Raw genomic sequence first — 27,047 nt, 5'->3', positions numbered from 1 at the left:
GCAGCAGCAGCCTTAGCGTCTCCCGCCCGTCTCTGGGGTCCTTGCTGATAGCCGCGGCTCGCACCCGTCTCTGGAGCTCCTTTAAGCAGCGCTCTTAATCCCCTCTCCTCGAGCACCAAGAAACAAAGAGGGAGGAAAAAGTCTCTTGCCTCTTTGGCAGCTCCAGACCTTTTCCCGGACTCCCTCCCGGCCAGCGCTCAACCGAAGCCCGAGTCTGAGCTCCCAGCCCCTCCCAACCCGGCGGGTGAGCAGACAAGCCTCTCGGGCTGGTGAGTGCTGGTCGGCCCTGATCCTCTGTGCGGGAATCTCTGCGCTTTGCCCTCTGCACCCCTGTGCTCTCCTCCGCGGCTCTGAAGCTTTCCCCCTGTGCCATCCGCAGTCTCCGGCCACGAAGGGGCTTCCTAGTGTCTGGAAACCTTTCCTCCTTCACAGCTCCCTCCCACTGGTGCCTGTCCCGTCCCTATCCTTTTGTCTCTGTTTTTTCTTTTGCCCTACCCAGGTACATGGTGGGGTTTCTTGCCTTTTGGGAGGTCTGAGGTCTTCTGCCAGCATTCAGTAGGTGTTCTGTAGGAGTTGTTCCACGTGTAGATGTATTTCTGGTGTATCTGTGGGGAGGAAGATGATCTCCGCATCTTACTCTTCCGCCATCTTCCCCTCGTCCCTGGACAAATTCTTAGAAAGTACACTCCCCCAAGACTATATTGTTGGTGAGAACGTAAGTTGGTGCAGCCACTGTGGAAAAGAGTATGCTGGTTTCTCAAAAACCTAAAAATAGAACTTGGCTGAATACTGTCTCCATCCTTGCTGGTTGTTTCATATTCAACAAGTTATTTAACTTCTCTGTGCCCAAATTTCTTGCTAGTTCTGAAAGCTAGCAGTCCAAAACAGAGGTCACAGTGTGTCAAGGTGTCCTCGGGGCCGAGCTCCTTCCCGGAGGATGCCGACATTTCTTGGATCGTGGCTTCCTTCCTCCATTTCCAAAGCCAGGAGCTGCCACGCTCTCACACCTCCTCACTCTGACACTGACTCTTCCAGTAGGCATTTATTGAATGTCTTCTAGATCCTTGCCTTGTGGTAGCTAATCACTTAGATCAGTGCCACTCAAAACAGCCAGTGTATATAAACTGTTACTGTTTGCAGTGAGTTAGGAGCTTGTACCAGAAAGTAGATCAGTGTACCGCTTCCTTCATTGAGAACGTCTTATTATGAAAAAAAAAAAAGTCAGGTAAACTAAAGTGTATGCTTAATGCTGTAGTTAGTTTAGATTCTGGCAATGCCCTGTTTCTCAGTGGGACTGGTTTCAAACATGAGTCCACCTTTTGTAGAATGAAAGCTCCGTCGAAGTGAGGACTTGGATCATCTGGTTTAGTGCTTTATCTCCTTTGCCTACAACAGTGCCTGGCAAATAGTAGTTGCATAATAAAAATTTCAAATGAATTAAGATGCTTGAAAAAAATAGCTTTGGCTATAGTTAAGAGTCATGAAGTTTTAAACTTGTAAAGAGTTGGAGAGTTTCCTTTAGCCCTGATCTGCCATTTTATAGATCAAGGAAGTTAGTCGTTGGAAGATTTCTGAAGGAAATAATAATTGAATTGGAGTCTAATGGACAAGGAAGCTCAGGTAAGGAGAAGAACATTTTATTTAAGGGAAAGGCCTTCCCAGAGGCATTGAGGTGAATGATCAAGTGCATATAGAGGGTTTTGAGGGGACTGCGTTGATTGGAATGAAGTCTGTGTGTTGTAAGATAATGGAAATTACACTTGGTTTAGACCGGGAATTTGAGCTTTAAAGTTTGTAAAGTATTTTGCCGTTTCATTAAATCCTTGACAAACGAGTGAAGTGGGTAAGTGATGTTATCTGCATTTTACAGGAGAGCCACTTAAAATTTGGGTGTGTTAAACAATTGGCCCCAAACCTTAGCTGAGTGCAGAGCTCGCGCTGGGATTCACATTTCTGACCTCCCACCTTGCTTCTCTTACCAAGGTGCCATGATCCCCTCATTTACTACAGACCTTATATACCTCACAAAGAAGCTTGGACTTGATTTACTGGGGAGCCATTTAGGTTCCTAAGCAAGAGAGTGAAATGAAGAAAGCAGTTCTAAGGAAGGCTACCGGAATCATAGACCCACGAGCCACCTCAGAAATTGCTTTTGCATTACTTTTATTTGTCACATGAGTGGGCATGATCCTAGAGCAGTTCAGTGTAGCTCATTGGTGGAAGAGTCTTCTGATCAGTTTATGATTTCTTCCATTACGCCTTCACTTCTGTTTAGTCTGAAGGATTGAATTAGAAAAGGAGAGGCCAGAGAGGGATCATTACTAAATTTCATCTTAAGTTCCAACTCTGATCAATTGGTAGTATCCTAATATCAGGTTGGGATGCTGGGAGGACATTTCTGAAGCCATGTTTAGGCTCAGGAAAGAGTGTAAGGGCACAGGAGAGGCATTGAGGTGGCACTTAGGCCACTTATTTATCATCCTTGGGCTAGGGATACCGGGTTTAGCAGAAAAAAATGCAAATAATTTTTTAGTGTAAGTGAGCATATATAGATATATGCATGCAACATAGAAACATTTGTGGAATGGTATACAACAAAATATTTAACATTCTCTGGTTGTAATTTTACAAAAAAATGTTTCCCTCTTCTGTGTTTTTTTAAATAGTAAATATTATTACCCCTGTAATAAATAGTTTTTTTAGTTGTCTTGGTGGTGGTTTTTTCAATGTTGGGGAAGTAAGGGAGTTTAGAATACTAGGAGAAAAAGTAGTATTTTCATAGTTAGTTTGGGCAGGCACCCCCTAATTTCCAGAATGGAGTATTACAGTTGGAGAAGAGAGGGGCTTAAGTGTTTGGGCCATCTCAGAAGGCCAAGAGAAGGTTTATTTGGGGGTAGAAAACAATAGGGAGTTCTGTCTGATAAGAGTGATAAGAGGACAGTTGGGATTCTTGCAGTGGAATGGTGCTGTGTGAGAAGCTTGTTAAACACACCAAGTACTCCCTAGGAAGCAATGTTTTGAACTATTTCATCTGTCTTTTCTGGGATTCATCCTATAACTTTTGTGTTCTCTATTTCTTTAGTCTGTTTCCCTATGTTACTCTATGTACATCCTCCCTGTCCCTTCCCCACTTAAGAGTTTTGTTTTAAAAGAATATGTTGTTAAAAACAATTTTTTTTTTTTTGGTAAATTTTATAACCCGAATTTAAAAATGCCATACTTTGCTTGTAGGTCAATTATAGCTTCTACTTATGGGAGACAAAAACAATGACCAAGGACATGCCATGGAAATTTTCTTCGGTTAGAGTTCTGGTTGTGGATGAAGGGAGTTTGGTATCTGTCGGAATCTTTAAATCAGTTTTAAATTTACTGTGTGAGCACTCCCAACTTTCTAAGCTTATTATCCTTGGTAAGTTAAAATATTGTTGGTATCCTAATTGTTTGGTTCAAATTATTGTGGTTAGTACGTTCTTTATACCATTGCACTGTTTTAATATCCATATCCTACAGACGGGAAGCCATTTCTCAGACCCCACTCTGAAGCCACTCTGAGTTCAGTCTGACCAGCCTCTCTATCAGCTTGGGTGGCTCTTTGTTTTGGCCAGGATATCAGCAAGCTAGGTTGTGAATGAAATAGAGTTGTGAGGAGTTACTGTCATTACCTAAATGGTGACTATTAAAATAGTAAAATTCTCACAGACTCAGAGTAAATCAGGATGTAGATCATTTGGAAGTAATAGAAAGTCTGAATTATAGACCACTTAAAAGTAATTTTATGATTTTAAGCTAGTAATTCACATTAGACCTCCTCAGCCTCACAAGTCCTTTCCAATTCCGGTGAGATTCAGTTTGATGCTATTAGGTAGTACCGATGTGTAGACCATGTTTTTTAATGGAGGAAAAAATAGAATTGCAATGAGAGAATCAATATATTTATAAATAACTGTTTTAGGTATTTGAGGATATTGTGTAAGCAGTTGATTTTATTAATAGCTTAAGCATGCTTTCAGTTTCCACCCAGAAAATAGTTTCTCTTTTCTCTAAGGTTTGCTTGTTTGTTTAAAGTAAAAAGATTTTTAATAGAGCAAAATATTATCATTACATTACTGGAATTTATTATCAAATGCACTGGGTTTGTTTATTTTGCATTTTGTACATTAAGTTTATTTGAGGCCATAGATTTTTCCATGTTTAGTAAGACACTGAGCAAGATTGAATAAGTGACTAAATTCTAGATATCTAAGGCCTGTTTTTTTCTTTACCTGTTGGTGAAAATATATGCCCCAACAGTTTGCCTGTGTTTATAGATATGAAAAAAGTTCAATTCATGTTTTACCTTACTGTGTTATCACTATTTTTTCTATCTTACATTGTTTAATTGGAATGGTTTTTTTTTTTTTTTTTTTTTTTTTTTTTTGCGGGCCTCTCACTGTTGTGGCCTCTCCCGTTGCGGAGCACAGGCTCCAGACGCGCGGGCTCAGCGGCCATGGCTCACGGGCCCAGCCGCTCCGCGGCATGTGGGATCCTCCCGGACCGGGGCACGAACCCGTGTCCCCTGCATCGGCAGGCGGAGTCTCAACCACTGCGCCACCAGGGAAGCCCAATTGGAATGGTTTTTGTTGCTATTGTTGTTGTTGAATATTTTTGAAGACTTAATGTTCTTAAGTAATTTTAAACGAAGATTTTTTTCTTTTTTCCTCAGAGTAAGTCTTTATGATTATAGCATATATCAGTAGGGAGAAATAAAAATAATTTCTAAATTTCCAGATCCCAGTTACATAAAACCTACTCTATGTATTTTTCCCCCTTTTAGGTGATATTAGACAGTTACCCAGTATTGAACCTGGTAACTTGCTGAAAGATCTTTTTGAGACTCTCAAGTCAAGAAATTGTGCTATTGAACTAAAGACAAACCATAGAGCAGAATCTGAACTAATTGTGGACAATGCTACAAGGTATACTATAACTAAAATTTTGTATTTTCTCTCTGTCGTATTAGAAATAAAGGTAAAAAAAAATATTAGCTTTTGAATTAGGGTGATTCAGTGCAGTATGTTCACTATGCTCTTTTAGCAAACCTTTTCTGTCCTTCAGGTACATGTATACCTTTTGTCCCACAGTTAGAAAAGCAAAGTATTTTTCATTATTGATCCAAGATAAATTAGTGTTGAAATTTAAGTATAAATGTGTTTTCCTGATTTTAAAAGTATATATGTGAAATAAAGTTGCATCAGGCTTAGAGACCAGAATAAACCCAAGGGGAACAGAGACTTGGAAATGAATTAATTAGAGTTCAAGGGTGACTTGGGGAAGACATTTCGTGTAATTTTTATAAGGGGAGCCCAAAGCAGGAAAAAAAAAAAAAAGAAAAAGATAAAGAAAAAAGTATTTTACTCCTTGATGAATCCTGGTGGCACCTGTGGCGTATTACTCTCCTTAAAGTAGGAAAGAATCCTTCTCTTTCCTTAATCTTTGCATAAGCCTTTAGAGTAATCCTCTGTAATAGATGTGATGGGACCACAGAATATTAAGAGACTTTTTATTCATTGGGCCAAAATTTATCTTTGTTTTTGACTCTCTTTTACAAGGTGCTGTTTTTGTTTCTTGGTTGGTTTTAGGTTTCATTTTCCCTTTATTGGCTGTAGTGCATGCTTTATTTCTGTATCAGCATGGAATTATTTTGGTTCTACCTTATCACTGTCCGTTATTTTGGGAATTATAGGGATCATGGGGCAGTCAGCTGAGTGGCAGAGGATTATAGTTGATTTGAATAAAAATTTAGCACAGGTCCTGAACTGTTGCTGAGATCACGAATTTAGCCTGAAACTTCATTGCGTTAGGTCTTCTTTGTACAACATTCTGTGTGTGTCTGTCCTGCCCTTGGACCTGCTGTGTATCCGTCTGGGGCTTAGGACCAGGAACTAGATTTCTGACTATACTTGAGGACAAAAAATGACTTACTGGATAACGTAGAATTAAATTGGAAGGTAGATTTTGCTCAAAGAAGTGCTTTCTTTACGATGACTTGTTTTCTGTCAGAAGAGTTCTTATTTCTTTAATGATGGATGAAAAACTTATTAGCTTATGTGGAGGTCTTTGCAGTAGCTATTGGGTTCAGATATTCAGCAGGACAGGGTATTGTATTAGACTACAAGATGCAGTTTTTGTTGCTTAAACATTTTCTTGGTTGGATGTCAGCAGAAACTAGAATATTCAAAGCCTACTATCTCCCTGCCCCATCTACCCTGGAAAAGATAGTGGGTATAGAGGCAGAATGGACAGGAATAGGGTAGATGATATAGGTTCGTACTGGGACGTTAAGAAAAATAATGCAGTTGGAAGTGTAACTATAACTCTTCTATAACTCTTACCTATAACTCTTCTGCTCCTACCTAAAGTCCACCTCAGTTTTGGAATGTTGGTGGATGATGGGTCATTTTAAAGTCTAGAAATCTTGGAAGAATCTAAAGCACATTAGGTTTCTTAGAACTCAATTTTATCTGAAATTTAGGAATTCCTTTTAGTAACCCTTTCGATATCTTTTGGGCTGAGCTGTGCTCCTTTCATTATTCTTGGTCATTCTTGGTCATCATCACCAAGTGTTTAATGACAGATGGATCCCAGTGATACCACGGAAAAGCTTCTAGAGATAGAAGTATGTTACATGTCCGGGGTCAGAAGCAAAATGGAAATCCATGGTGTTTCTCAGTACCCCAAATTAAATCTGGGTTAGTTCCAGCAGGGACAGCGTTCTTCCCTCTTTCTCCTTTCCTCCCTTCCAGCCCTGTTGGGAAGGATTGAAAGATGACACAGTAGGGTACTATTCCTTTGATAGCTAGGCTGCTGTTAGGTCTTTACAGGGTGTCAGTTTTCTTCCAAATAACCAAGGAGGGACTCTAGTATGACAAGGCCCTTGGCCTTTACTGTGCTTTCTGATATGACTTGCTAGTCTTGGGGAATACAAGAACAAAAGAATGATGATGAGGGAACAGAAACAAAGAGAAGATGTGGATACTTGGGTTCAGCTGGGAACATGAGACCATATATATGATATATATAGAAGAAAGGAGAAAAGAAAGAGTATGATGTAAATGTATGGAAAAGGCCCCAAAGAGTTCAAATTAATTTAAATAGAAAGGAATATGGAGCCCAGTGGCCCCAAATTTCCCTCCTAGCTACCCCACTTTTTACCTCTGTGATCTTGGACGACCCCACTGTAGTTAACTAAGCCTCATGTCGCTCACCTGTGAAATGAGGATAATACCTACCTGGTACGGTTCTTTAGTAGTCTGGAGAAAAGCAGGTCAAGTTCTCAGAATGTTGCTTAGTAAATTCCATGACAATTTTTTCTAATGCTTTTAATGTGCTAGGGGTAGGGGACTAATGGATAAAAGTAACATTATGGTCTAGTTAAGTGTATTTTGAAACTCATTTACTATTTATAATGCATATATGGGTAGCCCTTTTACCCTATTTATGACCTATTCACAGATATTAATTCTTGTAATGACATTATCTCTGCTCATATGTGAAGATACATTTTTGGATGCTAATGCTGTTAGTGTATTATTTTACCTTTATTTAAGAATCTCGAGACGCCAGTTTCCAACGTTTGATGCAGAGCTGAATATCTCTGATGATCCAACATTCCCTGTCTCAATACAAGATAAATCATTTATTTTTGTTAGACTCCCAGAAGAAGATGCCAGTTCTCAGTTCTCAAAAAGTAATCATCACTCTTGTAAGTATAAACTTTTATGTTATATAGGATTAAATATTTCAGTTTTGTAATATAGTTATTAAATGACTAGTTATAATTTTATTTGATGGTAAAGATAAATATTGCTAGCAAAACGTTAGGCACTGAAAATAAATAATTTATTAATCATCAAAAGCAGATGACTTTAGAATTTTGTAAAGAAGTAAGCTCTTGACACATGCATACTCAGGGCTTAGTAAATATTTGTTGAGTAAATAGGTGGATGTAGATGATTAGTTTAAAATAAAGCGAAGCCCTAAGTAATCCAGGTTCATTCAGGAGAAAGCATGTCTTAATGAATGAAGCTTTTCTTCTCCAGCAAATACTGTAAAGGTACAGTATTTGCTGGAAAAGTACAACATTTGCTGGAAAAGTAAATACTACGTTTGTTGTTTTGAGTACATCTGTGAAACAAAGTAATGGCTGTCAAACTCTTGCCAAGCTGAGTTCCTAACAGTTCTGTTTCTAGTAAAGTGGACAAGCATCACTTCTAATTGTGGGTGTTAGGATGACAGCGTGGCAGGGCTGAGGAAGTGCACGGGATAGGGAATCTTCTGCCTTATGTGTACGACCCATGTCACATCACTCTACTATTTGTAAAATGGGAGTCATAGTGACAGTGCGTGGGGGACAGTTGTGAAGGTTGAGGGCGTTCGTAGGTTTTGAGGAACTATATGAATGTTAGTTTTTTGTGAATAATAGGTATTAAATTATCTGCTCCAAATGAATTTATTTAAATTGAATTTATTTATTTATTTAAACAATTTGATCTTTATATTATAAACTTAACTTAGCAAGCTTTTTTAAATTGTATAGTGGTTTACTCAGAATTGAATTAGTGAAAATTTAAATGATTTTTATTGAGGATTTATTGTAGTTGCCACAGTTCTTCAAGGTATATCCTTCCTCCTTAGCAGCGTTCACTCTGCATGTGAAATTGACCTTCAGCTTTATCTGTAAGCCTGTCCTCCTTTGTGTGTCCCCATCTCAGTTCCTGTGGGTTAGTGTTCATTCACATGTTACATTATTCTTTTTTTAAATGAGCTCATGTAATAATAGGATTCTATAAATGCCTTTTTGGCTTTTTTTTAATTATTATAGAAATCGTTTATATTCCTTAACAAAAGTCAAGTGATACGGAAGTGTTTGAAGTAAAAATTATTTCCTTTAATCATCCCCTGTCCTCTTCCCCTGAATCAACCCCATAAAGGTCACGTCTATAGGAGGAGCTTGGAGTTTCTCTTTTTAAACTATAGGAAGAGCTTGGAGTTTCTCTTTTTAAACCGTATTATATCCATACACAGACATATATTAGTTTTACATAATTTGGTTTATAAGCTGTGTATTGTTTTTTGACTTGTTTTTTTTTTTTTTTTTTCTGCGGTACGCGGGCCTCTCACTGTTGTGGCCTCTCCCGTTGCGGAGCACAGGCTCCGGACGCACAGGCTCAGCGGCCGTGGCTCATGGGCCCAGCCGCTCTGCGGCATGTGGGATCTTCCCGGACCTGGGCATGAACCCGCGTCGCCTGCATTGGCAGGCGGACTCTCAACCACTGCACCACCAGGGAAGCCCTGACTTGTTTTTTATTATACATGTTGTGAGTAATTTATAGATAATGTTTATTCTCTCCACAGCTTACTTAGTTCATAGTAGGTATTAGTACAGATGAAGAAAATGAGACTAAGATGGTTAAGAAGCTGGCTTTCTTTGCCACTCCATTTAGATCTACCTAAAATATGTTTAGTTTTATTTCTGGTACCCATTCTTTACATTAACGAGAATGTACTTAAAAAAAAAAGTTGTTTCAGAATGGTAGTGGAGCTTAGCTGGAGCTGTTTTCTATCTTAATTGCAAACTTCAGCTGGAAAATGAGCCTCTTCTTTAAGAGAGTTGAATAAATTACTCCTTAGAGAGGCATATAGTATTTTTTCGTTAATAATTAAGTGTTATTCCTTAATACTTAAGTAATAAGTGTTTCTTAATAAATTACTCAGTTATTCCCATTATTGAAAGGTACAAAGGCCTAAGACAGGCTTCGTAGCTGGGCTAGAATTCCAGAGATGTTAAAATATGAGAGGAAAATGCGTATCTTAGAAACAATGAAGTACAGCGTATGTATTGATCTGGGAGATGTAGAGAGAGTGAACAAAGCAAGGAGCAGAACAGCGTGATCCTGTACGTGTGAAAGAAACCAGTGTTTTGTGAGACCTTTGGCAAGCGGGGCTTGGCTGGCGGTGAGCTGAGTCTTGGACTTTTTTTAATGATAATCCTTCCTTCATCTGAAAAATGAAGGGCTCAGCGAGCAACTGATTCAGTCTTCCTAGAGCAGGGATCAGGGCTTTTTCATTCCCTTGTGATTTATCTGCTACGAGGGACCCAAAAGCCTGGAATGTTTTTACCCCAATTTTTATTTTTTCTGCCTCTCCTGAGAAATGTTCCCCAATTTGTAACATTGCTGAGAGAGGTTAGAGGAAGCCTGCTTCTCAGTGCTCTGCAAAGGACAAGCTGTAAGTGGACATTATCACTGTCAACAATCTGAGCTCTAAAAGAGGGAGGCTGGTCACACTACCCCACTGGAAAATTTCTTTTACTTCCAAGAGCCTCAGTTTCAGGTTGTAACAAGGATGTAATCAGTGGTGCTAATTAAACTACTTAATAGCTGGTAGGGTCTGGTCACTCTTGGAATGGATGCCCTTCCTGTGTCAGGGTTAACCTTTTAGTTGCTGAATCATGGGGACATCTGGGGGCTCTGGAGGAAGGAAAGACATGGCTGGGGTGGGAGGGAGGGCACTGTGGTGTTTGGGGAGTGGCTACTTTCTAGTTAAAACAGAAACATCTCCATATGTTATACTGGTATGTAAAAGCTAAATGTCGGCCCTGTATGTAATAATACATACATCATGTGAGTATTGTGAAGATTAAAGATGAAATCACATACGCAAAGCATATAGATTCTCAAATTATAACTCATGACCACTAGTACCACCAGAACTTAAGACAGAAAGAAGTCTTACGTTAGTAGTTGTGTTACATATTTTGTCCTCTTGCTCATACTTTAAATTCAGCATTGACAAACCATCAGTAAATATGCAGTGGTGATATTACGAATTAGGAGCTGTCCTGGCTAGTGACTGAGGATAGAGCGTCTGGAACCGTCACCTTCATTCTCTTTTCTCTTGCTCCTGGCTGATGAAACAAATGAGGTTGATGCTCCCATGGTGAACTTGTATCCCATTTGGTGAGATGTTTTCCTGGACCCCTTAGCAGGAATTCTGAAGTAGTTTCTCCATTGAAACAATGTTATAATTTAGTGCTTTGCTGTGTTAACTTTTTTCTCTTGAATTATCAGATTTATATTCTGCAGTTAGTACTTTACTCAAAGAAAAGGACCTAGAAGATGCAAAGACATCACAATTTATTGCATTTAGAAGGTAAAGCATTTACAAAATTTTGATGTTTTTAATGAAGCTTTTAAATCTCATACCTTATGAATCTAGGTGCTGTTGGAATGGGAGACTGGTAGTTCATCACTGTGAATTCTCTCTCTTGTTTTGAGGTATTTCTTGGGTACGTCCAGCAGAAGGCAGTTTCTAAAGAGGGCTCTTTCTTTTTATTGGCCACACCTTGCAGCTTGTGGGATCTTAGTTCCCTGACTAGGGATCGAACCCAGGCCCTTGGCAGTGAGAATGCTGAGTCCTAACAACTGGACTGCCAGGGAATTCCCTAAAGAGGTGCTCTTTCTACCAAATATTATATTTGGTAACTCATAGGAAATCTGAGTGGAAGAAAGGGTTAAGATCAAAATTACAAAATACTTTTCCTGGAGAAAGTCCTAGAAACTTTTTTTTTTAAAAAGATTTATTTATTTATTTTTATTTTATTTTTGGCTGTGTCGGGTCTTAGTTGCGGCGTGCGGGCTGTTCGTTGTGGTGCGTGGGCTTCTCTCTAGTTGTGGCGTGTGGGTTTCCTCTCTCTAGTGTGGTGCGCAGGCTCCGGAGCACGTGGGCTCTGTAGTTTATGGTACGCGGGCTCTAGTTGAGGCGAGTGAGCTCAGTAGTTGTGGCACGTGGGCTTAGTTGCCCCGTGGCATGTGGGATCTTAGTTCCCCTACCAGGGTTTGAGCCTATGTCCCCTGCATTGCAAGGCAGATTCTTTACCACTGGACCACCAGGGAAGTCCCAGTCCTGGAAACTTTTGATAAAATCCAGTATCTCATAATTGTTGGTAACAGAAATCCACACAAAAAAGGTTCCATTAAGGTGACCCTTGTATTTTTCTGTGTTCCAGGCAGGACTGTGACGTGATCAACACCTGCTGTTGCAAGCACTACACGGGCCGTCTAATCAAGTAAGGACAGTGCTTCCTGGATTCGCCATACTTTTGTTTGTTTTGACATTTATCACTGTAGCCGCATATTTTAAAATCTTTTTTCTCCTTTGTGAAGTCAAATGATATCTTCAATTAAATATAATATATATCCTTAGGAATTGACTATTCGGTAATCAGGGTAATAAGAAAAATAAAGAATAAAATTGTCCCTGTGGTTTCCTACCTCTAGCTTCTCCAAGTTGAGTGTGGAGAATTCAGGGCAATTTTTCAAATTAGAATGTGTGTGGAATGTGTACAAGAACCTTAGCAATAGGGTGCCTACAGAGAGCACCTTAGGTGGACTTTTATCAGGGAAAAAGGAGCATGGAAAAGCCACTCTATTCACACGTAGGACAGACTAACTCACTTCTCTGGCATTTATCAATACCTACTTTTTATTAAGTGCAGAGAACCCAGAGAAGTGTAAATTACAAGAGGAGCTCCCTGTTTATTGAGGAAAGACAAAAAAACCCATGATAGGTAGCCCAACAAAGGGTTGAAAAGCATAAGTTTGGGGCCATCCAGTCTGGGTCACAGTAACTGTGATCTTGGGCAGGTAATTTCACCTTTGTATGTATGTAAAAGAGGACACTTACCCAGAATTTCCCTCATAAAGTTGTAGTAAGGATGTAATGAAATAATATACCTAAAGCACTTACCACGGTAACTGGTATTATCACCAGCACTTATTTGATTTGCTGCTATTATTCTGATAATATAATTACTACAATAGCAATATGTGTAAGTGCTGTAAGACTTGAATTGGGGTAGTGATTAGAGAGATTGGAGAGGAGAGGATGAATTTAAAAGGTAGAGTCAATAAGATTTTTGGTAACTTTTGTAATATAAAGGCAAAGAGAGACATCAGCCTTTATGCCAAGATTTCTAACTTTGAAAAAATTCGACTGGGAAATGTCACTGAGTTTGAGGTGCTGCAGAAAGTGTAGATAGACCACAACTGAGGGAGCCTGATTTCTTGTTGATCTTTGGAGAACAAAAGTGATGTAAAGAGACTGTGGAAATAATTTTGAGAACTGGATCAGATCTGAGTAAGAGTCAATGCTTAAAGAAAATGAAATTGAGGTTTTCCCAACTCTGATGCTGTATTATTATTTTCTAACCCAGAAACCATCAGAATAGACTTGAATTTGGAGTTGGTGATAAAATTTGTTGTACCAGGAACGCGTATCTCTCGGACTTACTCCCTGAAAATACCTTCAACAGCCAACAAAATAATGAACTAAAGGCCGGTGGCGAAGACTTTAATGGTACTCCTCATGGTTTTGCTAAAAATAAGCATGACTTTGAAAGTGGTATTCGACTCTGCAATGGAGAAGTATTTTTCATAACAGAGGTAAATGATAACAGAAAAATAGTACCTTTTTACCTATGAGGGATAGATTTAGTTTTCTTTTATTGCCCGAGGATTGATTCAGAATTTAATCATATCAGAGCTGGCATTCTTCTTCTATAATTTTTTGTTAAGGATTTTTGCATCTGTGTCCATGAGGGATCTTGGTTTGTAGTTTTCTAGTGATAATCTTGTCTGTTTTTGGTGTCTGACTAATGCTGGCCTCATAAAGTGAGTTGGGAAGTGTTCCTTTCTCTTACATGTTCTGGAAGACCTTGTGAAGAAACATTTTTAATAAGTTTGAAGTGCTTGAGTAACAAAAACAAGGGACAAGTGACACACTTACTATATTTTACAAAGCATCACTTGCTTGGTTGCTGTGTAAATGTAGGAACTATAGAAGTGGTCACCTTGAATTTGTCCTCATTGTATAAATACACTTTTAAACTTACAAGTTTATTCTTTAAAATCTGTGAGGAAAAGTAAACTCTTTGCAAAAAATACATGCAGACTTACATAGTCAGTGCAAGAAGTGAAATGTATAGTCTTCAAAATAAGAAAGACAACACAGACTGTTCTCCAAAGAGTCAAATTAAGGTTAAATTTCAAGCACCAAAAACTTCCATTTGTGGTTATTAAAATATTTGGGTGTGTCTGTATTCAGTTGATGCTCAAGCATAGATTTTAAGCTTTTTGAAATTCTTAACAATTCTACATGCTATTTTATTTATAAGGTGCTTGCATTTTATGTTCAACCCCAAAACAGACCTTTACAGTGTACATATTTGAAAACATACAAAACAGTTATTTGTTTTGATGACAGGATAAAACTGATATAACTTTTGGAAAGAAAAGATTTTTGACCATTAATAATATGGCTGGCTTCGAAGTAACTGTGGATTTTGGGAAACTAATGCAATATTGTAACATAAAACATGCATGGGCAAGAACTATTCACACTTTTCAGGTAAGAATGGACTTTTATAAAGCAATTTAAATAGCTTGCCAAGATAGAGTATCTTGCATTATTTTCTTCCTAAGTTTTGTTGCTTTTATTATTTTTTTAATTAGGAAACAAAATACACGAAAGTATAGAAACTACTGTACAGACACTAATGTTTTGCACTCTCTGCTTCAGAGCTGTCTTTATTTTCTGGATCTAAGACATAGTTAAAGCCTCATCCTGCAGGCCTTCCCGTGTCTCCCAGGAAAAGAGCGGTCAGGACCAGAATAACTGAATTTCCCTCTTGCTTCCGTCTCCAGTGTCACTTGGCATGGCACTCTTACTGATCTTGCCTTTATTTAAAATTTTGATATTTTGTTCATTGTGGATCTTTTTTGCTCTAAATTTTAACTTTTAAATTATTTTCTTAAATTGAAATATAGTTGACTTACAATGTTTCAGGTGTACACAAAAGTGATGCAGTTATACGTGTAAATATATATGGATATATATTTTCAGATTCTTTTCCATTATTGGTTATTACAAGATATTGAATATATCAGTAGTGCCCTGTGCGATATAGAAGGTCCTTGTTGTTTATTTTATATATAGTAGAGTGTATCTGTTAATTCAAAATCCCTAATTTATCCCTCCCCACCCCTTCCTTTCCCCCTTTGGTAACCATAAGTTTGTTTTCTATGTCTGTGAGACTGTTTCTGTTTTGTAAATAAGTTCATTTGTATCATTTTTTTTAGATACCACATGTAAGTGATATCATATACTTGTCTTTCTCTGACTCAGTTCACTTAGTATGGTAATTTCTAGGTCCATCCATGTTGCTGCAAAGGCATTATTTCATTCCTTTTTCTTTTTTTTTTTTTTGGCCGCATCGTGCAGCTTGTGGGATCTTAGTTACCTGACTAAGGATTGAACCCAGGCCCGACAGTGAAAGCACCGAGTCCTAACCACTGGACCGCCAGGGAATTCCCTATTTCATTCTTTTTTATGGCTGAGTAGTATTCCGTTTGTGTGTGTGTGTGTGTGTGTGTGTATTTTTTATATATATATATATATATATATATATATATATAAAATACACACACACACACACACACACACACACACACATACCACGTCTTCCTTATCCATTCATGTGTCGATTCACATTTAGGTTGTTTCCATGTCTTGGCTATTGTAAGTAGTGCTGCTGTGAACATTGGGGTGCATGTATCTTTTCAAATTAGAGTTTTCTCTGGATAGATGCCCAGGAGTGGGATTGCTGGATCATATGGTAATTCTATTTTTAGTTTTTTTTTTTTAATTTTTAAAAAATGCAAGTAACTTTATTTTTTGTCCATGCTGTGTGGCTTATGGGATCTCAGTTCCCTGACCAGGGATTGAACCCACACCCTCAGCAGTGAACGTGCAAGTCCTAACCACTGAACCGCCAGGGAATTCCCTATTTTTAGTTTTTTGAGGAACTTCCATACTGTTCTCTATAGTGGCTGCACCAATTTACATTCCCACCAACAGTGTAGGAGGGTTCCCTTTTCTCCACACCCTCTCCAGCATTTATTGTTTGTAGACTTTTTGATGATGGCCATTCTGACTGGTGTGAGGTGATACCTCATTGTAGTTCTGATTTGCATTTCTCTAATAATTAGTAATGTTGAGCATCTTTTCATGTGCCTGTTGGCCATCTGTATGTCTTTGGAGAAATGTCTGTTTAGGTTTTCTGCTCATTTTTGATTGGGTTGTTTGTTTTTTTGATAATTGAGCTGTATGAGCTGTTTGTGTGTTTTGGAAATTAATCCCTTGTCAGTTGCATTGTTTGCAAATATTTTTTCCCAGTCCATAGGTTGTCTTTTCATTTTGTTTATCCTTTCCTTTGCTGTGCAAAAGCTTTTAAGTTTAATGAGGTCCCATTTGCTTATTTTTGCTTTTTTTTCCATTGCTCTAGGAGATGGATCCCCAAAAATATTGCTGTGATTTATGTCAAAGAGTGTTCTGCCTATGTTTTCATCCAGGAGTTTTAAAATATCTGGTCTTATATTTAGCTCTTTAATCTGTTTTGAGTTTATTTTTGTATATGGTGTTAGAGAATGTTCTAATTTCGTTCTTTTACATGTAGCTGTCCAGTTTTCCCAGCACCACTTATTGAAGAGACTGTCTTTTCTCCATTGTATATTCTTGCCTCTGTTGTCATAGATTAATTGATCATAAGTGCATGGGTTTATTTCTGGGCTTTCTATCCTATTGGATTGATCTGTGTCTTTTTTTGTGCCAGTACCATACTGTTTTGATGACTGTAGCTTTGTAGTATAGTCTGAAGTCAGGGAGCATGATTCCTTCAGTTCCATTCTTCTTTCTCAAACTTGTTTTGGCTATTTTGGGTTTTTGTGTTTCTATACGAATTAAAAAATTTTTTGTTCCAGTTCTGTGAAAAATGTCACAAATGTCAAATTACCAAATGCTGGTAATTTGATAGGGATTACATTGACTCTGTAGATTGCCTTGGGTAATATGGTCATTTTAACAATATTGATTCAATCCAAGAACATGGTATATTTTTCCATCTGTTTGTGTCGTCTTCAATTTCTCTCATCAGTGTCTTACAGTTTTTGGAGTACAGGTGTTCTGCCTCCTTTTTGGTCCTAGGTATTTTATTCTTTCTGAAGTGGTTATAAATGGAATTGTTTCCTAATTTCTCTTTCTGATAGTTTACTGTTAGTGTATAGAAATGTAACAGATTTCCATATATTAATTTTGTGTCCTGCAGCTTTACTGAATTCATTGATGAGTTCTAGTAGCTTTCTGGTGGCATCTTTAGGATTTTCTATGTATACTGTCATGTCATTTGCAAATAATAACAGTCTTACTTTTTCCTTTTCAATTTGGATTGCTTTTATTTGTTTTTCTTCTCTGATGCTGTGGCTAGGACTTCCAAAACTATGTTTAATAAAAGTGGCGAGGGTGGGTATCCTTGTCTTGTTCCTGATCTTAGAGGGAATGCTTTCAGCTTTTCACCGTTGAGTATGATGTTAGCTTTGTGTTTGTCATATATGGCCTTTATTATGTTGAGTTATGTTCCCTTTGTGCCCACTTTCTGGAGAGTTTTTTATTTTTTTTAATTTATTTATCTTGATTGCTGAGTTTCTTGGTGTCCTCTTAAGTTTTGTACCCAAAGCAACTGGCTCATTTGCCCTCCCCTCATCCCAGGCCTTCCGACCCTCCTCAGAGGTGATTTCTGACTTGAATTTGTCTGTTCATATAGAAACAAGGTAACCAAGTTTTACATAAATGGTATTGTATTGATTATATATATTTTTACAACTTCTTTTTTATTTATTTAACCAACTTTATTGGGGTATAATTTACAAACACATTTTAATTACAAAGTGGGATGGGTTTTGATAAATGTATCCCCTTCCTCTACCCTTGTGAGGTAATTACTTTTGATTTGGGAATAATTTTAGATTTATGGAAGAGTTGGGAAGTTAGTACAGAGAGTTCCCGTGTACCCTTCACCCAGCCCTCCCTAATATTAGCATCTTATATAACTATGGTATATTTGTCAAAACTAAGAAACTACTATTGGTACAGTACTATTAACTAAAAAATACACTTTATTTTGATTTCACCAGTTTGTCCATTAATGTCCTTTTTCTGTTCTAGAATCTTATTCTGGACACCACATTGCATTTGCTGCAACTTGCTTTTCAACTTTATTTTAATATTTTTTAATTCTCACAAGTTATTTGTGGCTCTGTTATTTATCTCATTGTTTTGAACTCCTCTCTCTGCCATTGTGTTGTTTTGGTGACAAGGCTGCATCCACTTTCTTTCTTTTTTAATATAAATTTATTTTATTTATTTATTTTTGGCTGCGTTGGGTCTTTGTTGCTGTGTGTGGGCTTCCTCTAGTTGCGATGAGCGGGGGCTACTCTTCATTGCAGTGCATGGGCTTCTCATTGTGGTGGCTTCTCTTGTTGCGGAGCACAGGCTCTAGGAGTGCAGGCTTCAGTAGTTGTGGCTCACAGGCTCACTAGTTGTGGCGCACGGGCTTAGTTGCTCCGCGGCATGTGGGAACCTCCCAGACCAGGGCTTGAACCTGTGTCCCCTGCATTGGCAGGTGGATTCTTAACCACTGCACCACCAGGGAAGCCCCCACTTTCATTTTTATGTAGAAAATTTTATAGGTTAGACTATATCCTTTAATAGTAGGCAAACATTAATTAGCATAGGGTTTTTTTTCCAAAGTGGATGGTGTTTTATTTATTAACTTTACCCCACCTCAGTTCCAGAAAGAATTTGAAATGGCTTACAAAAAGTGCCCACAGTTGAGCATGATTTTTTTAAAATATAAAGAAATGCATGTCAGGGACTTCCCTGGTGGTGCAGTGGTTAAGAATCCGCCTGCCAATGCAGGGGACACTGGTGTTTGAGCCCTGGTCTGGGAAGATCCCACATGTCGCAGAGCAACTAAGCCCGTGCACCACAGCTACTGAGCCTGTGCTCTAGGTGCCACAAGCCACAACTACTGAGCCCACGTGGCACAACTACTGAAGACTGCACGCCTAGAGCCCATGCCCTGTAACAAGAGAAGCCACCACAATGAGAAGCCCGTGCACCACAATGAAAAGTAGCCCCCATTCACTGCAACTAGGGAAAGCCCTTGTGCAGCAATGAAGACCCAACGCAGCCAAAAATAAATAAATTTATTTAAAAAGAAAAATGCATGTCAAGTGGAAAATAAAGTTAAACATGATAAAAGGATTACTGCCAAGAGTGGATTGAATGCTGATGTGCATACTGTCCTATTTGCGTGTTAATGTAGACTGCAGATTCAGCTTTTAAGTTCCCTTAAGGCCAAAGTTCCCAAAGCGAAGAGAGAAGCAGTCAGTTGACTTTGTCTACTAGGTTAAAGTAAATGAACAAACAAACAGTTGTTGAGAAGGGCAAATATTCCTAGCTGTGAGATCTGGGAGAAATTTCTCCCATGGATTTTTATGATGGGGACTCTGGAATTCTGGAAACTCATACTCTTCAATTTTGGGAAATTTTCTTAAATAATTTCATTATCTCATCCTCAGATTTCTCTGTTTTTTCTTTCTAGAACTTCTACTGTATGGATATTGGACCTCCAGAACTGGTTACCTGAATTTCTTATCAGATCTCCTATTTTCCAGCTCATTAATGTTTTGCTCTATTGATTTCTTCAGATTTATAATCCAGTTTTTCTGTTGCATTTCTAGACAAATAAGTAGTGAAGGGTTTTTATTACTACTGGGTGGAGATTGGAGTAGATATCTTGCAATGTTCTTTTCATTGAATCTGGCTCTTATTTCATGGTTGAAATAATGTCTCTTACCTCTGAGAACATTTGTGATTGTTGTCTTCTATCAGTATAGTTTGTTCTTCAAGTTCAGTTGAGCTCAACAAAAATGTATTGAGTCAGACTCTCTTCTCTGTGCTTGGTAATAGGTCAGTCCATGAAATAGTCAATGATACTTGACATTATGAGGATTATATTTGGTAAGGAAGAGGATAGAGACAGATGTAATTGAAAAAAATAAGTAAACTATGTATTATGTGAGAAGGTGGTAAATGCTATGGAAAAGGGGTGGGGGTGAGGTGCAGTTGTAATTTTAAATAGGTGTCAGGGTAGGCCTCACTGACAAGGTGGCATCTGAGCAAAGGTTTGAAGGAGGTCATGAAGTTAAACCATGTGAATATCTGGAACAAGAGCATTCTAGGTAGAGAGAATAGCCAAGGCCAAAGTTCTAAGGTGGGAGAGGCTGTCCAGCAGGTTTGAGAAACAGGAACAGCAAGGAGGCCAGTGTGGGAGAGTGACAGGAGATGAGGTTAGAGGAGTGATGTGGGCCAGGTCACCTCCTGGGGCCTTCTAGGACTGTGTTATCCAATATGGTAGGCAAATCTGGTCCACCACCTGTTTTGGTAGATACATTTTTATTGGAACCCAGTCCCACATTCATTTACATACTGGTTGTGGCTTCCCTTGCACTACAAAGGAAGAACAGAGTGGTTGCCATAGAGACCATCCGGCCTACAAAGCTTAAAATACTGATGCTTTGACCCTTCACAGAAAAAGTTTTTTGACCCCCACTCTAAGGTCCATATAGACTTTCAGATTCTAGGTCCACAAACTCATGAAGGGCATTAATGGTTTGTGTCTATTCGTACCAGTTGTTGAGTTTTAGAACAAATTTACAGAAGTAAATAAATAAAACTTGCCTCCTTTAAGAAGTTGGACAGTTCTTAATGATTTGAGGAAGATTTAAGGACACGGGCAAATGATTAATAGCAGGTTGTGAGGTGAAGGTAGGTGCCCGTGTCCCACTTTCGGAGGACGGCTTTGGCTGACAGTCTAATTTTTATCCTCATTCACTCAATGAGACACCTGATAAAGAACAGTGAGCAAGACAGATGTGGTCCTGCCTTCACAGAGCTTACAGTCCAGTGAGGAGTACAGTTAAGAAGGCAGTTGGTGACAGTCCAGTCAGGTAAAAATACTGTGATAGAGGAAGTACAGGGCGCTGGAAAGTACACGGATCAGGCAGCTAATCCGGAAGTAGGCCAGTTGGAGGCCAGGGACTGGGGAGCACAGGCAGGATCACAAGCAAGTTCTTTGTGCTTGAGGGAGCCTGGCTCATGGGAAGGAAGGGGGAAAGGAAGGAGGGGAAAGGCCAAGGCTGGCTCTTGAAGGGCTGTAGGAGCCATATTAAGGAGTTAGGACTTTTTTTTTTGAGAGCCTGGGAGCCATTAATGGGTTTTAAGCAGAATCTGATGTGACTAGATTTGCATTTGACAAATAGCACTGTGGCTGCTATCTGTGAGGACAGTGTATTGCAGTAAATGTGGGTACAGGGAGACTGATTATGAGGCTATTAGATTTTTCTCAGTGATATTTAATTGATGATTAAGAACTCAGTTAAGTTTAGGTAGACGTTTACCTGTTTACAAAAATACAGTGTAAAGTATAAAGTCCATGGGGGCATGGGGGGATGGTGCTGTATATCTAGCTAATGTGTTTAACATTTGTAGAATTAAGTATCATTTACATTCATTTCTGAGATTCGGCAGCATTGGAAGGAAGTATTTATCAAACTTTTATAATCTGAAGTGTTGGTTTAAACTCTCTGTGTCCAGCAAGGTAGACGTGCTTGGTATGTACAAGGTTTTGTTTTTAGTGCAGATGTGTATTTTCTACATGCCTCATCTTGTTGTTTGTCTCCCCACAATTCCTCTTTCAGGCAGAGGAATGTGGGAGCGTTGGGAGAGAGAATGGCTCCAACCCCTTCTTAGTTTATATTGGCACTGAAAATACAGGGACTAAGAATAACCACAATTTGTTATTGTTTTCTTGAAATTGTTTTCTCACAGTTACACTGTGACATTGGGCATTTTTCTTGCCTGTAGTATAGTTCTTGGTTTGTTACACCCAAGAAACAAAGGTTCGTCATTCTCTTTTGTCTTATCTTGATAAGAGTAATAAATGGTTCAACACTGGAAAAATACGGAAAGTAGGAAAAAAAAGTCATCCATAGGCCCTCTGTTTGGAAACAGACTGGTTAAATTTTTGGTAGGATTCCCTTCTTGCTTTGTCATTTACTTTGTTTTTGTTACATCTTTATGTGCACTTCGTATTTTTGATCAGAGTAATTTTATTTTGTGTTACCTGGTTGTGATCTTTTTTTTATATATATGTATCAAGTTTTTAAAATTTTGTTATATTTTAAAGCATATCTGATGTTTGTAACATATATAGATACATGATATAGAAAAATAAATATATACATATATATATTTATCTATTTCCTATTATTAGATATTTCAGGTGTCTGTTTTTTGTTATGTAAGTAACAGTGGAGTAAGACATCTATGCATAAAGCCCATACAGCCGTTTCAAATTCTTTTATTAAGGGAGATTTAGCACTGCGTGAAGTTTAAAGTTTATTGCTGGGTTTCTACATGCCAGTTTTGGATCTATGACACCCAAACTTAGCAGCGTAATTAGAAAATGGGAATTCCAGGATAATGAATAAAATGGAACCCATCAGATGCATTCATTTGAATACTCTGGCCAGGTAGAATGCTCTTGAGAGCACTTTGAGGACTTGTCTCCTTTCTGCCTTTGTAGACTCTCCAGAGACATGAACCCATTATGCAGTATTAAATCTCCTTCGTGCATTATTTCCTCAGGGGTCAGAGGAGAAGACAGTCGTGTATGTGGTTGGGAAGGCGGGCCGCCAGCACTGGCAGCACGTGTACACAGCGGTGACCCGGGGCCGCTGCAGAGTATACGTCATTGCAGAAGAGTCTCAGCTTCGGAGCGCAATTATGAAAAACAGTGTTCCCAGAAAAACTCGTTTAAAACATTTTTTGCAAAACAAGCTCTCCGAGAGCTGTGCATCTCCAGCAGAGTCTGCATCCCCATCAAAGAGCTCTGAAGACAGCAGGAGACCCAGCACACGTCCATCAGCATCCCCACTCCCTACAGCCACAGATGACAGGGTGACAGATTACGTCCCCAGAAGGAGGGCCTCTGTGGCTGATGACACGCTGTTTGCCTTTGCTGAAGGATGGAAATTATCTTCATCTGATGAAGTGCATACAACTGAGGATCCATCACAGTCAAGAGGGTCCAAAAGAACATGTTGCATGAATGCCACTGCAAGTCCAAACAAAATTCTCATGGTAGGACTGATGTTCAGGTTTTATTTAAATATTGCTGGCCTCAGTGTGCTTATAAATGACTGCGTATTTTTGTTAATGCCACATAGTGCTGCAGGACTTAAAAAACAAGTGTTCCCGTCACCTCTGTCCCATTTCCTCTCTATTTCTATATATCCTGGTGGATCTTAGCTTGATCTTGGTTGGATGTTTCTCCCTCTGCTTGAGGCTAGCACTCTGGACAGCGTCGGTGGAGGGGTGGAGGCGGCATGCCAGCAGAAACTTCCTAGTCTTTCTGCATCTTCTTTCCTCGTCTTCCTCATCACCTTCCCCTTCCTTTCGCAGGCCATGGTCCCATTTTTATCCCCACAGCTCCATTGAAGTGGTTGGTGCCAGTCATCTTCTTATCAACTTCAGAGGCCTTTTCTTAGGTCTCATTCTGGACTTTTCCCCCCTGACAGTTAACATTTTTTTTTTTTTTTTTTTTTTTGCGGTACGCAGACTTCTCACTGTTGTGGCCTCTCCCGTTGCAGAGCACAGGCTCTGGACGCGCAGGCTCAGTGGCCATGGCTCACAGGCCCAGCCGCTCCACAGCATGAGGGATCTTCCCGGACTGGGGCACGAACCCGTGTCCCCTGCATCGGCGGGCGGACTCTCAACCACTGCACCACCAGGGAAGCCCCAGTTAACATTTTTAACTGCAGTTGCTGTTGCCACGTTTCCTTCCCTTGGTTTCAGTGTTCCCTTTCCCTCTGATACTTCCCCTCCATCTCTGGCTCGTCTCCCCTTCATGTCTTCCCTCCTTTTCTTCCCTTCCTCTGACTGGAGACATCTCCCCCAGGCTCAGGACTTCCTTCCCTTGAGAACTGATCCCATTCTCTCAGTTTTAGCTGTCACCTTTGCACTGGTGATCTGGTCAACAAATAGTTTTCAGCTGTCCATTGCATTCCAGGCACTGGGCATTCAGAAGTTCAGTGGCTTCAGTGGCTCCCTAGTTCCTACTGCATAAATTCCAGGCAATCTGTCTTGGCATTTGAGACCTTTCTCTGTTCGATTCCATCTTTCCCAGCATCATTTCATTTATTTCCCACTATTCCTTTTTTTTTTTCTTCTTCTTTAGTCAATCTAGTCTTCATTCATTCACTACAACTGAACCAAACTTATTCTCATCTCTTCCTTTTGGTTTTTCTTGGATTCCTCCTTTTCTCTGCCTCCTCTCTTTCAGCATTTGAAAAAAACCCCCAAAAACATAGCTCCTCTGCTAGTCACTGATCTAAATGTTGGAGGGAGAGAAACAGACAGGTCCCTGGCTTCATGGCCATTACATTGTACCGGTGGGTCATAGGCAATCCATACCACAGAAAAGTTTTCAGGTCAAGAAAGATTCTATGAAGAAAATACAGGTAATGAGGTAGGGCATGGTCGGTAGGAATAGGGGGGCAGGAGGTGCTATTCTGCCATGGTGGTCTGGTAAGTCCTTGCTGAGGAGGTTACGTGTGAGCTGAGCACTAAATGATGCAAAGAAGCCAGCCGGTTGAGGCCCTGAGGAAGAGCATCCCAGGCAGAGGGTGCAGAACATGCAAAGCTGAGAAGGAATGACCTTATTGGAAGGGGAAGGGAGACCAGTGTGCCTAGCGAATGAGAAAGAGAGAAAATGTGATGATCTCAGAGAGATAGGCAGAACTACAGGAGGCAGCTGGGACTTTATCCTACTTGCCACGGGAATCCATTGGAGAGCTTTAAGCAAAGGTGCGGTATCATATGATGTGTGCTTGACAACCATCTCTCTGCTGTGGAGAGTGACCTGTGGAAAGGAAGGTGGGAAGCAAGAAGACCAGTCAGGGTTGTCCCAGGGAGAGCAGTGAAAGAGCAGCGAGGGTGATGAGAAGTGGTTGGATTCTTGATGCCTGTTGGAGATGGAGTCTGTTTGACTTGCTGATGGGATGTGAGGGGATAAAACAAACAGTGACCCAGGACGATTCCTGGATTTCTGCCTGAAGCAAGTTGGTGAATTGTAGTGCCGTTTCTTGAGATGGGAAAGATAATAGGAGAGCTGGGTTTGGGGAAGTGGAGAGTTCTCTTTCGGCATGTTCTGTTTAAGTTATTAATTAGACGTATATGTGGACTTGTTGAGAAAGGCAGTGGTTGGTAGAGAAGTTTAGAGCCTCAGGGTAGGTTAGGGAGGGAAATGTCCATTTAGGAGTCATTAGCATATAGTGGTGGGTTAATTTCAGGAGATGCCACAGATAGAGGAGGAGGCCCTAAGACTGAGTTCTGGGGGTACTCCTAACTTTCAGAGGTCTGGCAGAGGAGGAACTGGCAAAGGTGACTGAAAAGAAGTATGAGTGAGAGAAAAGGAAGACTAGGGTGGTGGGAGGGGACAAAAGTCTATCTAGGGTGGACTGGTCAGAGACTAGGGGGTGAGAGAGTGGAGGAAGCAGTAGAGGCAGGGTTCTTGAAGGTTGCTATGAAAAGGAGCAGAGAGATAGGGCTGTATCTGGATGGAGGACTCATGGTCAAGGAAGGATTTATTGATTGATTGATTTTGGATGGGTACATTAAAGCAGCCTAGGGTATTGATGGAATGGTCCAATGGAAAACAAGAAATTCATGATTCAGAGAGAGGGGATAATTGTAGGAATGGAGTCCTGAAGTGGGTGAGATGGGAAACTCCGGAGCATAAGTAGAGGAGTTTCCCTTAGATAGGATTGGGGACATGGTGGGGTGTGTGTGTGTGTGTGTGTGTGTGTGTGTGTGTGTGTGTGTGTGTGTGTGTGTGTGTGTGTGTGTGTGTGTGTGTATACACACATATATGTATACACATGCATACAATGGAATATTACTCAGCCATAAAAAAGAAAGTGATAAAAGTGGACATAGCAGAAAAAAAGTTTTCCCTTTTTTTCTTCTTCAAAATAGTGGGATCACTGCTGATTCTAAGTTTCATTCAGTACTCGAGATCAACTCTGCTGAGATGGAATTTCCATCTCAACAAAGCATCTTTTTTTTTTTTCTTTTTAATTAACTATGTTACCTCTTACAAAGACCCTGGGATTAAATAAAGCTTTTGACCTGGAGCAGAAAACAGAAGCAGTTCCAAGGAAAGAGTCTTTTTCTAAAAGTTTCTTGCTTTTTATTTCTTAGCACCAACATGGGGTGGGGGAATCATGGTTTAGAGGATGGTACGAAGAGAAATTGGCAGCACTATTCATCATCAGTTTTGAGCTTGCCAAAGCTTTTAAGCTCCGGGGGAGGCTAATGTCCCTGAAGGTCTGGAGCGCAGAGTGACACTGGGGGGCTGCCCAGTGTGGGTTGTTCCCACTGCATGATGGCAGCAGTATAAGCAAAGTCCTCTAACTGAAGAGGATGAGTTTTCTCACAAGGTTTGCGACAAGTATGTGGCATTTACAGGAATCCCTAGAAATGAGGAAACTAGAATTCAAAGCTTCAGGAATTCTATAAATTAGGGACCTCTTTGTCTCGTAATTCTAGACTTTCAGATGCATTGAGATGTGTCATTTGTGAAAGATCAAATTCGATGACAAGGGCTGCCCACATATCCATCCTTCACATTTGTATTGCTACATAAGAGCTAAACCAGTATTGAGATTCTACAAATACCAATGACTAAAATACCTGAGCCCCTCCCTCCTAGAAAAAAGCTTTTGCTTTTCTGTCAATTAATAGCTTTGGGTTTGGAGAAAAGTCCTCAAAGAAAATGTTGACCTGATTATTTTTTTTCCTTTTGCCTAGCCTGCCACCATCAAAGAAAAAAAGGGATGGGTGACAAAAATGACCTTTAAAATAAAAACATATGGGTAAAATATTGCTAAAATTTATCATGTTTAAAGCAGGATTTCCAGAATTTTTTGAAAGAAAATGACATTTTTACTTAAAAATAAAAAAAGCTAGGAAAGACATAATTACATAGT

At 39.6% G+C, this 27,047-nt stretch overlaps 1 protein-coding gene across 3 annotated transcripts in view; it reads left to right on the top strand.

Annotated features, from left to right (window-relative positions):
- Positions 1–27,047, top strand: part of HELB (DNA helicase B) — a 47,031-nt gene that overhangs the window by 12,920 nt on the left and 7,064 nt on the right. For 2 of the 3 annotated variants that reach the window (XM_079935860.1, XM_079935859.1), the window contains exons 5-12: positions 3,232–3,409; positions 4,814–4,955; positions 7,587–7,741; positions 11,109–11,190; positions 12,047–12,106; positions 13,253–13,481; positions 14,302–14,445; positions 22,645–23,139. In XM_079935860.1, coding sequence (XP_079791986.1) covers positions 3,232–3,409; positions 4,814–4,955; positions 7,587–7,741; positions 11,109–11,190; positions 12,047–12,106; positions 13,253–13,481; positions 14,302–14,445; positions 22,645–23,139 — 1,485 coding nt within the window. Of the gene's footprint in view, positions 1–3,231; positions 3,410–4,813; positions 4,956–7,586; positions 7,742–11,108; positions 11,191–12,046; positions 12,107–13,252; positions 13,482–14,301; positions 14,446–15,318; positions 15,380–22,644; positions 23,140–27,047 lie in introns of those variants that run through there. The other variant, XM_079935861.1, reaches the window with a different exon arrangement.

This window comes from Stenella coeruleoalba (genome assembly GCF_951394435.1).
Source record: "Stenella coeruleoalba genome assembly, chromosome: 11".
Lineage (NCBI taxonomy): Eukaryota > Metazoa > Chordata > Mammalia > Artiodactyla > Delphinidae > Stenella > Stenella coeruleoalba.
This window is presented reverse-complemented; position numbering and strand designations above follow the sequence as displayed.